This window comes from Eublepharis macularius, chromosome 11, assembly GCF_028583425.1.
Source record: "Eublepharis macularius isolate TG4126 chromosome 11, MPM_Emac_v1.0, whole genome shotgun sequence".
In the NCBI taxonomy this organism is placed as follows: domain Eukaryota; kingdom Metazoa; phylum Chordata; class Lepidosauria; order Squamata; family Eublepharidae; genus Eublepharis; species Eublepharis macularius.
In genome coordinates, this window is record NC_072800.1 from 80,854,109 (window position 1) to 80,867,928 (window position 13,820).

Below are 13,820 nucleotides of genomic sequence, written 5' to 3' on the forward strand. Positions count from 1 at the left end.
TCTAGCTAAGCAGGCAATACAAATTGCTTCTCTGGTTAAAAACGATGTCTTCCCAGATTGGATTACAATTTCTGCATCTCGCCCATCTGGAAGATGGACAAGCTGAATTAAATATACTCATTTATTCTCCTCTGTACATACCCTCTCTCTCTCACACACACACACACACTCACTCACACACAGACACAGAGAGTGCCACACACCCACACACACCCAGTTCTGAAGTCTGTCTTGGAAGAAAATTATATAAAACTATTTGGGAGGGCACTTGCCAAGAAGAATCAGCAAGTGGTGGAACCTAAGCAACTCCCTCCAATAGCACACCTTTGTGTGCTTTTCCCACCATCACTATTCCATAAGGGAGTGGGGGTGGGTGGGCTCTGCCCTAAGTTAAATATTATTCTCAGAATGTAAATTTCTCTTTTGCTGTCTAGACATATTTTAGTTGGTTGAAATAACTTACTGATCATTTTAATTCATTTTATAGCTGTGGTATTAAAATGCATTTTGCCAGCCAGATTTTCATACTTATTCACTTGAGTCAGGATTTGTTTTTATGATGAGCTGCTAAAATAATTAAGGAACTGTATGTATTAGCTACTTAATTCATCACTTAATAGCAGAGCAGATACATTATTTGAACAAATGTGTTTGATATATCATGAGGTTTAAGCAACAAACCAACTCCCAAACCTCTACACCCTGGCGGTAGTAATCTATATCCCTGAATTCATTCTCCCATCTCATTCCCAAATAAGTTGATTGATACTATTAAAATCTACAGCTCTGATCTTACATTGATCAAATAGGTACATGTATCTTAATGTGCCAGGATCCAGAACAGTATTTCTGGACAGAGGCCAGAGGATAAACCTATATCTGCTGCTAATACAATATGTAATGGATTTTGAAGAGGGCTATTGGTAGGTCATTCTGGAAAACATGGAAGTATATTGGACCCAGGTGCATTAAAATCCACATTTATTACATGCAGTTATCACAAAGGTTTGCTGTTCTTACCTTGAAATATGCAATTGACCGTGCAATCCAATGCAGAGTTACCCCAGTTTAAACTCATTGAAATTAATGGGTTTAGATCAGGCACTGGCAGTCTCTCAGTATTTAGCAGTGTATAATTCTTGTGGCCCAATCCTTGTTTTAAGTACTGTCTTTATTAAAATAAAAAATGATCAGAACACACACAATCCCATTTTTCTGAAAAGAGCCTGAGCTGTAAATCTGTTGTCATTTCACATTTATTTGTGTAAACATCATTTCTTTGCTAGTGAAAGACATGGTATTGATCTTTTTTTAAGGTGCTGGTAAACAGAGGTAAATTGTCAGCTGTGCTATTGAACTAATTAATATAATGCACTCTTACTGTACTGTTTCCATTGATCTTCCATTAGCAAGTTGTCCAAATGGAGTCAAAGTGACAAACCTGATCTATGCTTTTACTTTCATCTTTTGGCTACAACTTCCTAATGTTTAATGTACAGTAAAAAAAAAGTATAAGGTATAGAAAGCAAAGCAGCCTTAGCATCTATGTTAAACATAATGTTCTGTGTTGTACAGTAAATGCTTTTTCAATGTTCCTTTAGATGCCGGAACACAGAAAGAAAATGTCAAGAATAAAAAGGAGGTAATATATATGTTCGCAGTTCATTAAAACAAACTTGTGTTAGTCTTGCAAATTATGCTAAATGTAATTCCGCTCTAGCTCTTGAATGGTAAATCCAAGACTTGATGTATAAAAATAAATGACTCTTGCTGCCCTATGAAGGTCAAAGGAGATGAGACACTGAGACTTCTGGGTCTGGAGCTTCCAGTTGTTAAAAAATTCAGTTATAAGATGCATGGGAGCCCAATGCAGTATTTTCCCAATCTAAGATTATCCACAGCAGCTGCTTTTTGCCTTGTTGAGAAATCATAAATGTAGATATGTGAGCCTGGTATTTATCCCAGTGAGGAAGATAGCAGCTCCTGATGACTATTTTAGATTGGGAAAATAGCACAGAGAGGGCTTTAAACCTTTCTCCCCTCACACCATGGTCCCAATCCAAATTGTATCCCTACGAGCCTGATAGTTGGGTTTTGAAAGCATCTGGAAGCTCCAGACTTGAAATTCCCAGTGTCTTGTCTGATTTCTATCCCTTATTTACCAAAATTACATTGTATTCATTTGCTTCCTTGTGTGCCAAAGAGATCTAAGTAGAGATGATGTCTCTTGGTGGAGGTGAGTAGGCAGCAGATTTCTTTGGAAAATCTCAGTGTGCTGCTATAAATAAATAAGTAGAAAGGGTTGCAGTTACTTGGTATGATAGGAAATGTCAACATACCTTGGAATAGCCAAGGTCTCTGAATAGGTTGTTGGGTGGTCATTCTTTCCCTGCTGTGCCTGTCCCCTCCTAGGAGTCGTCTGACTTCACCATGTGTCACTAGGGTGGAACTTCACACTGCATTTTAATTGAATTAAAATCATTTTTAAACATATAAGGAAAGAAAGAATCTGAGTTTAATCTTAATTATTTACTCCCTGAGATAAGATCTAAGATAAGATTTGAGAGTTCACTTCAGGACAGGGCTGAATAAGACCAACAAGACAGAGAAATTAAGGGTCTGAATGAAGGAAAGCCTGGGGCTCATACCATTGGGGCCAGCAGGACTGGAACTGGATCAGCCAGAGAAGTCAAGGACTCCTGCATATTACTGTCCAACCAAGACAAGAGTTAATATTAATGCTTTCCCAGATGTTCTTACTTTCTGTTTCAAAACTAGGGAATCCAACAGTTGTCAAATCTTTAAATATACACCCTAATCTAAGAACATATATTGCAACAGTATACCTTAAATAAGTGTTCATATACTTAGTATTGCTATAGGGTCACTATGAGATTTACAGGACTGTATCCATGAATTACACATCAGTATCCCCCGGAATACATGTTCAGGAACTAAAATGGAAATATCACTGTGTTGTTTTTAATATAGGAGAACCATTTGGGTGCAAAATTACTCAATTTCCTGAAAAAGAATGTGGCTAAGGAAAATTTACCTACAGAACCTTTGCCCAAAGAATCCTTTAAAATGGAAATCAAGAAGTCAGAGGATTTAGATTTCTCCTCTTCTTCCTCTGAAGAAGTGAAGGCTGGGATTGAAAATGTAAAGAGTGAAACATTCTCAAGGGAACTGATAGCTGAAAAGAAAGCAGAGTTGGAACCAAACTCTAAAGAGCTGATGGAGCATCATCACTGGATTAAGAATACTTTGATTCAAGATGAAAGAACTTATGAAGAAATGCAAAATAACCTGGGAGAAGACCTACAGCTCAATGTAAAGTCTTCTAAAGAAGAGGAATATGGCTACATTGTGACAGAAAAAGAGTAAGTGTCGTAGTGCAGTTGAACTGAATATGTTTGTGCATGTGCGTGAAATATGACGTGTTTATGAGTCTGTGTGTGTACTGTTTGTCAGATTTATATGCTACTAATTTTAGCCTCTAGTAGGTTGTCAAGGCAGTTATGTTAGAAATGTTAGAAACATCAGTGTCACAATAAAAGTAGTAAAAGATCACAATACTAAAACTGCAGGAAAAAATTAATTGCAATGGCAGTGCAGAGAGAGCAATTAAAACAAAATTTAATACCAATGGCAAAGTAAAGAGAGCAATTAAAACAAATATAGCAGGATGAATCATCACCATTTTATGATGGCTTGTGTTTGTGGGTCCAAAGGTGAGGGGGTGAGGGTGGGTTGCACAAAGACACAGAGGTGACTTGGAATTAAAAAGGTCACAACTTTATTGGTTTACAGCTTATGGAGCCCTGGTGCAGCAAGGGGCTGGATCCCTGCACTGGCCGACCCACCTGCTGATTGATGACCACCCTCACCCTTTCAGCCCACCTGCTAAAGGGGGAAACCATGGGATGACAGGCCATGGGATTCCACATGGGCAGAAACCTTTTGTGGATCTCCCTGCCACGAGGGAGTGAGTAAACCCAGAAGGCCCCCTTCTGGGCTTGTCTCTGCAATGCGTAACCCTCAAGATCCCTTAAGGGGATCCCCAAGTATGGGGAAATTGGGCTCGCAGGTCATGTTTCTCCCCAAAAGGATCCATGCCCAATGCCAAAACTGCCTATGAAGTTGTGAAAAAGCAAAGAGAAACAATCCCAAAGAATCTCCAGAACTGCCTGAAGAACCTAGATTCCCCTCCATGAATAAATTATCTCAGCCACACCAAGTTCTGAAAACAAAACTCTGAGCCAAGGGAGGGACAAATGGGAATCTGGTCAAAGCTGAGTGCTGGAGGGGACTGGCCAGCTCAGGAATTTATCCCTGATTGGCAGGCCTGACTGGAGACTGTGAGCTCCAGATTCATTGGCAGGGCATGCTCCGAAAGCCCAGCCAACCCACTGCTGATTGGCAGGCTGTGTGATTTGAATTTACTGACTGCCTGTGCAACCCGGAAGAGGCTGCTGGGAGCTGCTGGGCCTTGAGGAAATGGCAGCCACCCTGTATCACATCCTCACACTCCATGGCCCACAAATGGGCCTCCTAGGTAAATCTTTGTTTTACTGTAGGAATGAAACTGAATTCTCAAATTTTTAATTATCTAATATTTGTTTAGCTATCATATTGTGCATGTTTAGTGGCCATAAATGATATTCTGGTATCTTTTCAATTTAGGAAAATCAAAAAGAGTCCAGTAGCACCTTTAAGACTAACCAATTTTATTGTAGCATAAGCTTTCGAGAATCAAGTTCTCTTCGTCAGATGCATGGTACAGAAACTGGACCAGTTTCTGTACCATGCATCTGACGAGGAGAACTTGATTCTTGAAAGCTTATGCTACAATAAAATTGGTTAGTCTTAAAGGTGCTACTGGACTCTTTTTGATTTTGCTACCACAGACTAACACGGCTAACTCCTCTGCATCTATGACCACTTTTCAATTTAGGGATTGCATCAGATGTTATGGAATAGAGTGCACAATTGGTATACCTGAGAGAAATCTGTGAGAAAGAGGCAGACTTTTCTTCCAATTTAGGAGGCCATAATTGACTTCCCATCTTATATAAAATGAATAAAGAAGTCTATGCATCATCTTTCCCCATTTCTCAATACATTACAAAGTACACCATGATTGTGCATGCTAAATCTGTAAAGTATCCCAAAGTTATGTGGATAGAACAGGGAGAGGATGTGGTTTGATTTTAAAATCGCAAGAATACTACTGGGAATTCACTGGAGTTCACTGGTAGATGACATGAGAAAGATCTAAAACAAACAAATATGATTCTTATCTCCAGGACTAAGCACAGAGTTAAAAACTGGCAGAGTTTTAATTTTTCAGAATTCTGGAAATATAAAATATATTTTAACACTGCAATAACATGTGCAGCCAACACACATTCTGAAGTACAGTGCTAGATAAAGTGTCTCCATTTTTAACACTGTTATTCCTAGGATCACCTCCTGTTGCCCTACTGAAGCTGTGCCTTGTGGTTCTGCCTGTCAGGATTTTATTACAAAGCTGTTTTTAATAAAGAAACTAAACTCTTCCAGCAGAAAATAGTCCTCTGTTGGCAAAAGTATATATTCATGCACTGAGGTTAATAGCTCGGAGTTCTTTTTACCTTGTGATCTCAAATGTGACTGAAAAAATTGTGCTCAGCAGTATAGTTAGAAAGATGTCAGAGGGGATTCATTCACGGTTGGATTCTCAGTCTTTTGTGTTGGCTCCGGACTCATCATGCTCCAAGGAGATATTTAAGATTACTTCACTGTATAGTAAAGACCAAAGATTTTAATAGTGTCATGGAGCAGAGATAAATATTTTCTTGTAGTTCTCAAAGAAAAGATTTGTGATAGTATAAAGACTTGTCAAAATGGCAGCCTTCTTGGCAGCAGTGAGAACAAGAGGTTACTCCTGCTGTTTGCTGATTGACCTTTCAGATCCTTAGAGCAGTGTGATCCATACAGATCCATACTAACCATCAGCACTAATCTTAGGGACGAATTGACAGTTTTAGTGTAGGCAATTGTCTGGCAAATCCTCTCGGGTGCTGCCTCAGCACTTTATTAAGGGTAGAACACCACTCAAAATGGGTAATTTCCTATATTTGCTGCTGCTTCCTGCAGATGTCGTTTTTCCATGTTCATGGTATGGATTCTTCTTTTTTCTTTCCATTATATGGTTACTCTATGTATTATGACAACTGTGAAATTAAAAAAGTAGTGTTTCATAAATTAATATCCTACCGAGGCAAAGTTCTTGCACTATTTTTGCCCTGTTCTTCAAAGACAAAAAAAATACTAAAAGCTCAGTTTTGTTGGTGTTGGCAATGGCACCAAGGCAGTGCAGTTCACTGTGAAAATGCAGACAGGAAAGGGGGTGTTTCTTCCATTCAAACACAAGGTGTACCTTTCCTTCTGAACATATGAAAAAAACATCTCAACAATTCCATGCCAGGAAATATCAGGGGGTTTTAGGTTTTAGAAAAAGTAGAGTTTTTTGCAAACGAACAGAAACAAACAGGGTGCTCTTGAATTGTGTAAAGATGCTGTGAGGAAACAAAAAAGGGGAGGTGCATGACTAGAGATGAAAATGGAAAGGGGAAAAAACCCTCCATGTGGAATCAAATTTTGTCATAGAATCCTGGAATTCATTGGAAAATTATGGGGCATGCACAGAATTTGCTGACTGTGACTATATGCCTGTTCAGACTACTATTAATGTATACATGATTAATTCTAAATGGGGGGCAGGGACACGGGGGACAACATCAGCGCCACTGTGTCATGTCACTTCAGGGGGAAATCTGGAAGTGATGTCATAATAACTCTAGGAACTGATAGAAACTCTGTGGTAAAACTATAGAGTTTCTGATGTAATGCTGTCATGCCAGTGGCTGTGGGCAGTGGGGGTTGCCAGCAGGAGGTCTCCCACCATAGTGAGAGACCTTGTAACCCTGCTTTAGTCATTGGTAAAGGCCACTGTGTATGTTAGCCAAATGTCTGTATTGTAATAATGAAGCTGTTTGGTGGTGGTGATGAAGTTAAAACCCACAGATTTTCTTCTCACAGTGTGAGAGGGAGAAGGACCTTGCCTGAGCTTCTCTGATTCTGTAGGTAAGGCTGGCAGAAACATCGGCAGAAAAAAATTGGGTCCTGGGAAAATAGCAGAAAAGTGCCCCAAAAATGAACAGGCCAAAGCCAGCCAAGAGGGCAGGCAGGGAGAGGAGAGTTTGAAAAAATAATACAAAGAAATGGAGGAAATAAAAAGAGGCTAGAATTAGCAAACAGAGCAGTGAAGGAAATCAGAGAGAGAAATTTAGTAGAGAAAAGTGCAAGTGGCCAGAATGCTGCAGAAGCAAAGAAGCTGAAGTTCTCATATTGATGGAACTAACCAACCAAACCTTTGATTGCATGCCTCCAGTCCTCTGCAGTCTAGAGATATTTACAGTAGTGTTGTGCTGTTTACTTGAATATATTATGGTATTGTTTTTGTTAACGGAATACATTTTATTTTGTTTACTCGTGGCAAAATAAATCAACTCTTTTATCACAAACTCATATAAATTAGATAAATAGCAACACCCCCCAGGAGAACAATTAAAGAGGAACTGTATTCTTGCAACATCGAATAAGAAGAGCTTATATTTTTTGCATCTCCCCAGAAAGCAAGGGAAGCCCATAGAAGACTTGAAGTTGTATTACTGAGGGTCTCACTTCATCCTTACTGTTTGGCAATGGCCTGGCAATGGTGTTTGGGAATACCGAGACTAAAGCTTTCCCTAACTTTCCTTAGCAAACTTCTTAAAGTCGAGTAATTTATGTAAACTTTTCCAGGCCTAGTTTTTTATCCTGCCCTTTGAAAACACAGGACAGTTGACATAATAAAACAATTATAAACTAAGGACAATGTTTTTAAAGTATTAGGATTTCCTCCCACTTATAATAAACCAATTGTTAACCAGACTCGTGAGATTTCACTGTCTGATCCATGCAGATTTACGGAATTGTTCCAACTGCAGATAGTCCCACATCATGTTTATATCATCGAACAAGCTCTCCTTGTGTGTAGCACATTTCCTTTGATAAATATAATCCTTGCCTACTCCCAAATATTTCCATTTGTGACCGTATGACACAGATTACACTAACGGAATGGAACTTCACCAAGGGTATGTCTTCCTTGTCTAATAGCCTGCTAAACTAGAGTTTCCCAGATAGCAGCCTGTTGGCTGGTTGAGGCCAATGAGGTGAATTTGCCTGACCGTCCTGCAGGTCACCAAGCAGGTTTCCATGATAGGAAACCAACAAGAAATGTTTTTGGTCTCAAATATATTGTCAAATGTAGGTAACGGTAAAGCCTTTACCTAAGCACCGAGTCGTTACTGACCCCTGGGGGGACGTCGCATCACGATGTTTTCTTGGCAGACTTTCCTGAATATAAAAGTGTTTATATTGAGTTTTGATTAAAGATTTCCTAACCCTAACAACTGGGGTCTGTGAGCAACTAGGGTCTAAAGCATATGTTTCCTCATAAGAAACTGGACCACGCTTGGCTAGCCTATCCTTTAAAAAAAATCTTACAGGACAATGGGCAGATAAACATTTCCACTATGCGTTCCTGTTACTAGTGATAGTTATATATAAAATAAGGTTCTAAGGGTTGATTGCTCTGATCATGGAAACCCCTTTGCCTGTCTTCATCCATGATAGATCCCCACTTGTGGTGAATCAGTTCATCAGACTTGTTTGCTGGAAGCAACAGCTGTGGCTGTGCATCCTGCCATGCAGCCCAGGAGAAATGCGGCTGCTGTGATCAGGGCAGTCAGGTACATTGGCCCTTGCTCTATGTTTTACATGACTGGAAATAAATAATAGAATGCAAAGGAAAATCCTATGAATAAAGTCCTCTGTTATTATTCCCATTTTACTCCTCTAATCATGCCAGCATTGTAGGTGGAGCTAGCTTGTGTTTGAAGTGAGAATCCCAAGCACAGCCTGCCTTGGCGTGGTGTCACATTTCCATAATAGCTCAGGGGAACCAATCCCTCCTTCCCTCCTGCATTCCTCTTCCCTTTTCCATGATACGTAATCTCCATTGACCTTCATACTCTGACCACTGAAATTGATTTTTGCAAAGTGTCATCTGCTTTATAAATTGGTCTGGACTTGAATCTGTCTGAGTTAAAAGGTTTAAATTTCACACCTATTTGTGGTAGGGAAGGAAGAGAAGGAAGGTAGGAGCACAAAATGTGGCGAGCAGAGATTTGCTGTCTTGTCAAAACAGAAGTAAGCTTATGAATGTTCAGTAGCTAATAAAGCCTTAGAGAGAACATGGCTGGAGAAAAATGGATTGGAGTCAAATGCACCTAAATTGAAGAGTTCTTAAAATCATTACCATAGACTTATTTGAGATCTTAGGTAATAGAAGTCTGGCTGTGGCGCAACTAAGTTATCAAACGAACATCCTGATAAAATGTGAAGGGCTGCATCTAATAACTGTTTTAACTCTTAATTTAAAATGTATCAAGATTTAACTAGTGTAGAAAATGGGAGGTTATATGTAGATCAAGCTGGAAATCGCTAGCATTTTGTTTTTGTTACTATGAGTTAAGATGAGTTAGATGGAATATTAATTTCATAATGAAGTTCAACATTGATTTTTTTGTGATAGGCTTCTTTTTGTCTGCTTTAACTAAAAGCTGTAGTCAGTGGAAAATATAAAAAGTGCTTGTTTGCAGGTACATCTCCTTGGGAGCATCTCAATGGCAGTTCATTGTGTTAATGCTAAATTGAGAGTGCAGGAAGAATTAGCTGCAAAACAAAGTTGCCTTGAATATAAAGACCTGAACATGCAGCATAGTGAACCTGTAGAACTAGCTGACTGGCATACAGGGCATTTCATGGTCTTGGAATTGAATTCCTTTCAAAAGGCTTTTGTGATACAGGGGCACTCAAATCAAATATTTCAGTTCATCATCATCGTCATCAGTTGTATGTATGCAAGAACTTGGGTGTGCCTTATTGGATGCCTGAGTGCTTGTATAAACTCCCCCCCCTTGACTTAAACAATTTAAATGGCACTATAAGCATTTTTAAATTCAAAAATTAACAAAATATTTAAATTTCTGAGGTAACTCTGTATAGATAACTCTGAGGTAAAATCAGTACATGAAAAGACTTAAGGTCTAATGTTTCAGACCAATGAGAGTTTCTTAAGCTCGTCACAGTTACTTACATTTTTATGTTGAGAAGCTTTTGCTCCAGTGTTTTCCCAAACACACTAATACACTTTCATTCAGTAGTCTCTCAATGAAAGGTTTCCAGAAGGCTGGTACCCTCTTTTCAGTACCCAAACCCCTTCTCTTGAAACACCAACACTCGTCTTTAGTTTTTAACTGACCCTTAAGGTCTCCAAAGGCAGTTTCTAGCCATACCAGACCATGGATCTCATTCTCTCAGAGCGAACTCCCTGTTTGACTCTCACTAGAAGATCTTTCCCCTTTCTTTGGCCCGAATGGAAATCTGCGCCTGCTTCTCAAACTTCCTTGCCAACTTTCCCCCAGTTCTCCTGTCTGTATTGAATTGTTCTCAGTCAGGTCTGAATCTTCAGTACTCAACCTCTCTCAATTAGAACTTAAATCAATCAACATCCAGTTCAGAAGTCTCTCTGTTCAGCTCATGCTACCCAATCAGATTCCTTGGAGTAGTCTATCACTCAAAGCTTTTTGTTTTTATGAAGCATTAACCCTTCACAGTCCTTCAGCTGTTTGTATAGCACTTCTAAGCTTTTTAAAAGGGCAGTCATCACAGCTTGTAACAGCAAATATAGATATCGACATTGTGCTGCCATCATTGTGGACTGAAGATGTGCCTGAATGATCCTATGTGGAGAGAGGGGCATAAACAAGATATCAGCACAAGCTGTGTGGCAGAACAACTGTATGCTAAAATATTCCAAATTGTCAATTAGAGCCATTGAACTGGAGGTCCTTGAAGCTACCACATCTCCTATATATCAACCACCCTCTAATTATCCCACAAAGCTCATATTTTATTGTGTCACAATCAGAACAAACCAACCAATACTTTGGAAGATAAAATGCTCATTTTAAAACACCCTAATTAAGTGTATGATAAACTCCAGGCCCTATGGCACAGAGTGGTAAGCTGCAGTACTGCTGCCCAAGCTCTGCTCATGACCTGAGTTCAATCCTGGCGGAAGCTGGGTTCAGATAGCTGGCTCAAGGTTAACTTGACCTTCCATCCTTCCGAGGTTGGTAAAACGAGTACCCAGTTTCCTGGGGGTAAAGTGTAGATGACCGGGGAAGGCAATGGCAAACCACCCTGTAAAAAGTCTGCCAAGAAAATGTTGTGATGCGACATCCCCCATGGGTCAGTAATGAATCGGTGCTTTACCCACAATGAATATGCTGAACTAGTTGTGCAGCATATACAACTGAGGCTTCAGTATAGAGATAATAAATTATACTTGATAAATATGTCAAACCTCATCTTTAAACAAGTTAATGAACTGCTTTGGTCCCATAGCTGTGTTAGGGAGGCTATTTCAGAGTATTACAAGAATTTTTTTGTGATTTCTGGACTAAAATTTAAAAATTAAGATAACACTTGCAGCCTTCCCAAATGTTATTCCCACTGTATTTCAGGTACCCCCAAAATTGATAGGCAATAGATTCCAGACAGACAAAAAGGAAGTACTTCTTCATACAATAGAACTCATGTCCACAGACCACTAGCACATCATGGTGGTGCCCGTGGTTATGGTGTTTTATAGTAGCCTGATTGTTTAGTGGCATCTGGATTCTCTTTCATGTTATCTGATTTATATTATTATGAGGTTTTATTGTATATTTTTAATTGTATATTCTTGTTGGAAGCTGCCCTAAGCCTGCTTGCGGGAAGTGTGGGATATAAGTCAAACAAAATAAATAAATACATACATACATAAAATAGCACTGATGGCTTTGAAACATGATTAAACAGATTCAGGAGGATATGCATCAATGGCTATTAGCCATGATGACTAAAGAGGCATACAGAGGAAGTAAATCTCTGAATACCAGTGCTAGAGCAATATCAGAGGAAGACCTTAGCCTCTGTATCCTGTTTGTTGACCATTCACAACAATTGGTTGGTCACTGTGTGGAACTACTAGATGGACCACTGGTCTGTTCCAGAAGGACTACTGCACTGTGTAGATGACCCTTGAGATCCTTTCCAGCTCTATGTTGCTATGACTCTTCTTATGGATGCTCATAATTAGACATGGGCACGAACAGCATTACGAACGGAAAAAAACCACAAACAGGCCGCTCGGCTGCTCGCAAACGGGCTGTTCGTGATGCGCCATTTCAGCTGAACAGGCGGTCGGTGCAAGCCTCGTTCATTGTGCTCAGCTGCCGTTCGGGAAGCTAGACACTCAGATGCCTTCAATCAATTGCCTCGGCAATGGAGGGGAGGAGTGCCTGAACTCTGTCTGCACTCCCTCTGTCTCCCCAGACACCCTAATCAAAGCCCAACTTATCTTGATGGGCAGGTCTTCCTTCCAAGTGTGGAGCTGCAAATCGGTTACAATTGGTAATGTGGGAGCAGACACCAGGGGGGAGGGAGGGGGAGGGGGTGTTCTGTGGCCATGGGAACTCCAATCTCATCCCTGCAAACCCTGTTAGGCAGTTCTGACTGCCAACCGCAGGCCCCCTGCGTTTCTCAATCAGTCCTCAGCTTAAAAAAGGGCGCTGCGCTCCCAGTTCTGGTTTCACTTTCAGCAAGCAGTAGAGTGGGACAGAGCTCTTAATAGACTGTTGGGAGAGAGAGAGGGAGAGTGCATTGGAGCTGGGCTTTTTTCTGTGTGTGGTGGGTGGGAAAGGGAGCTATCCCCTCTGGTTCCAGGGCTGCTGCCAGGCCCTGAGGCCAAGCTCAGTGGGCACCTCAGCTGAGGGCTCACCCTGCTTATTAGTGCCTGATCTGGTCAGATCTCTGGGAGTGTTGGGCTAGGGCTCTACCCCCTTCCTCCAGGAATGTATAACTCTGAGATCCATACTGCAATCTTGACTAAACTTGGGTGGTGGCTGGAGAAGAGTCTGCTGCACATTTCCTGTGAATATGGGCTCTCTAGGTGCTAAGGGGGCCGCCCTGGTGCCGACGAACACCGAACACCAAACACATTTGGTAACGAGACATGTTTGGGTCCGGTCGGCTGTTTGTGCTTGTCGTCGGGAACGAACACCAAACAGCCTGTTCAGGGTTTTTTCCCCATTCGTGCCCATGTCTACTCATAATATGACTAGACAAATTCTTCAGGATTGTGATCTACAAAAGTATATACTCAGACTAGAGGTGCATTTTCAACTGGATTTAAAAAAAAAATCTGCAACCATAAGGGCTAGAAACATACTTAATGCTTTTAGAAATGAAAGTGGGAGTTCTTAAAATGTTTACAAGAAAACAGAGATGTTTTCCAGTTCAATTGCATATGTGCAAATGAAAATCTATTGGCTGCATATTATCTGTATCTGTGAGGGGGGAGGGGATATTATTTTTATCATTATTTGTGTGGGGTGGGCAATTATGCTTTTTATTTATTTACTTGTTATATCTATAGACCATCTTTCAGCCATAACAGCTTCCACAGATTATAATAAAAACAATGTAAAAATTCACAATTAAAATGCTAAAATAAATCAGTTGAGGTGACAGAAGGGAGGCACTGGGAATGTGATTTTTCCATCTTCCTCTTTAACTCTCTCAAAGTTCTGGCTGCTTCTGAGTTTTTAATCATAGGG

At 40.3% G+C, this 13,820-nt stretch overlaps 1 protein-coding gene across 1 annotated transcript in view; it reads left to right on the forward strand.

Moving 5' to 3' along the window:
* Nucleotides 1–13,820, forward strand: part of PTPRN2 (protein tyrosine phosphatase receptor type N2) — an 816,843-nt gene that overhangs the window by 328,160 nt on the left and 474,863 nt on the right. The window contains exons 8-9 of the mRNA XM_054990963.1: nt 1,602–1,642; nt 2,992–3,383. Coding sequence (XP_054846938.1) covers nt 1,602–1,642; nt 2,992–3,383 — 433 coding nt within the window. The remainder of the gene's footprint in view (nt 1–1,601; nt 1,643–2,991; nt 3,384–13,820) is intronic.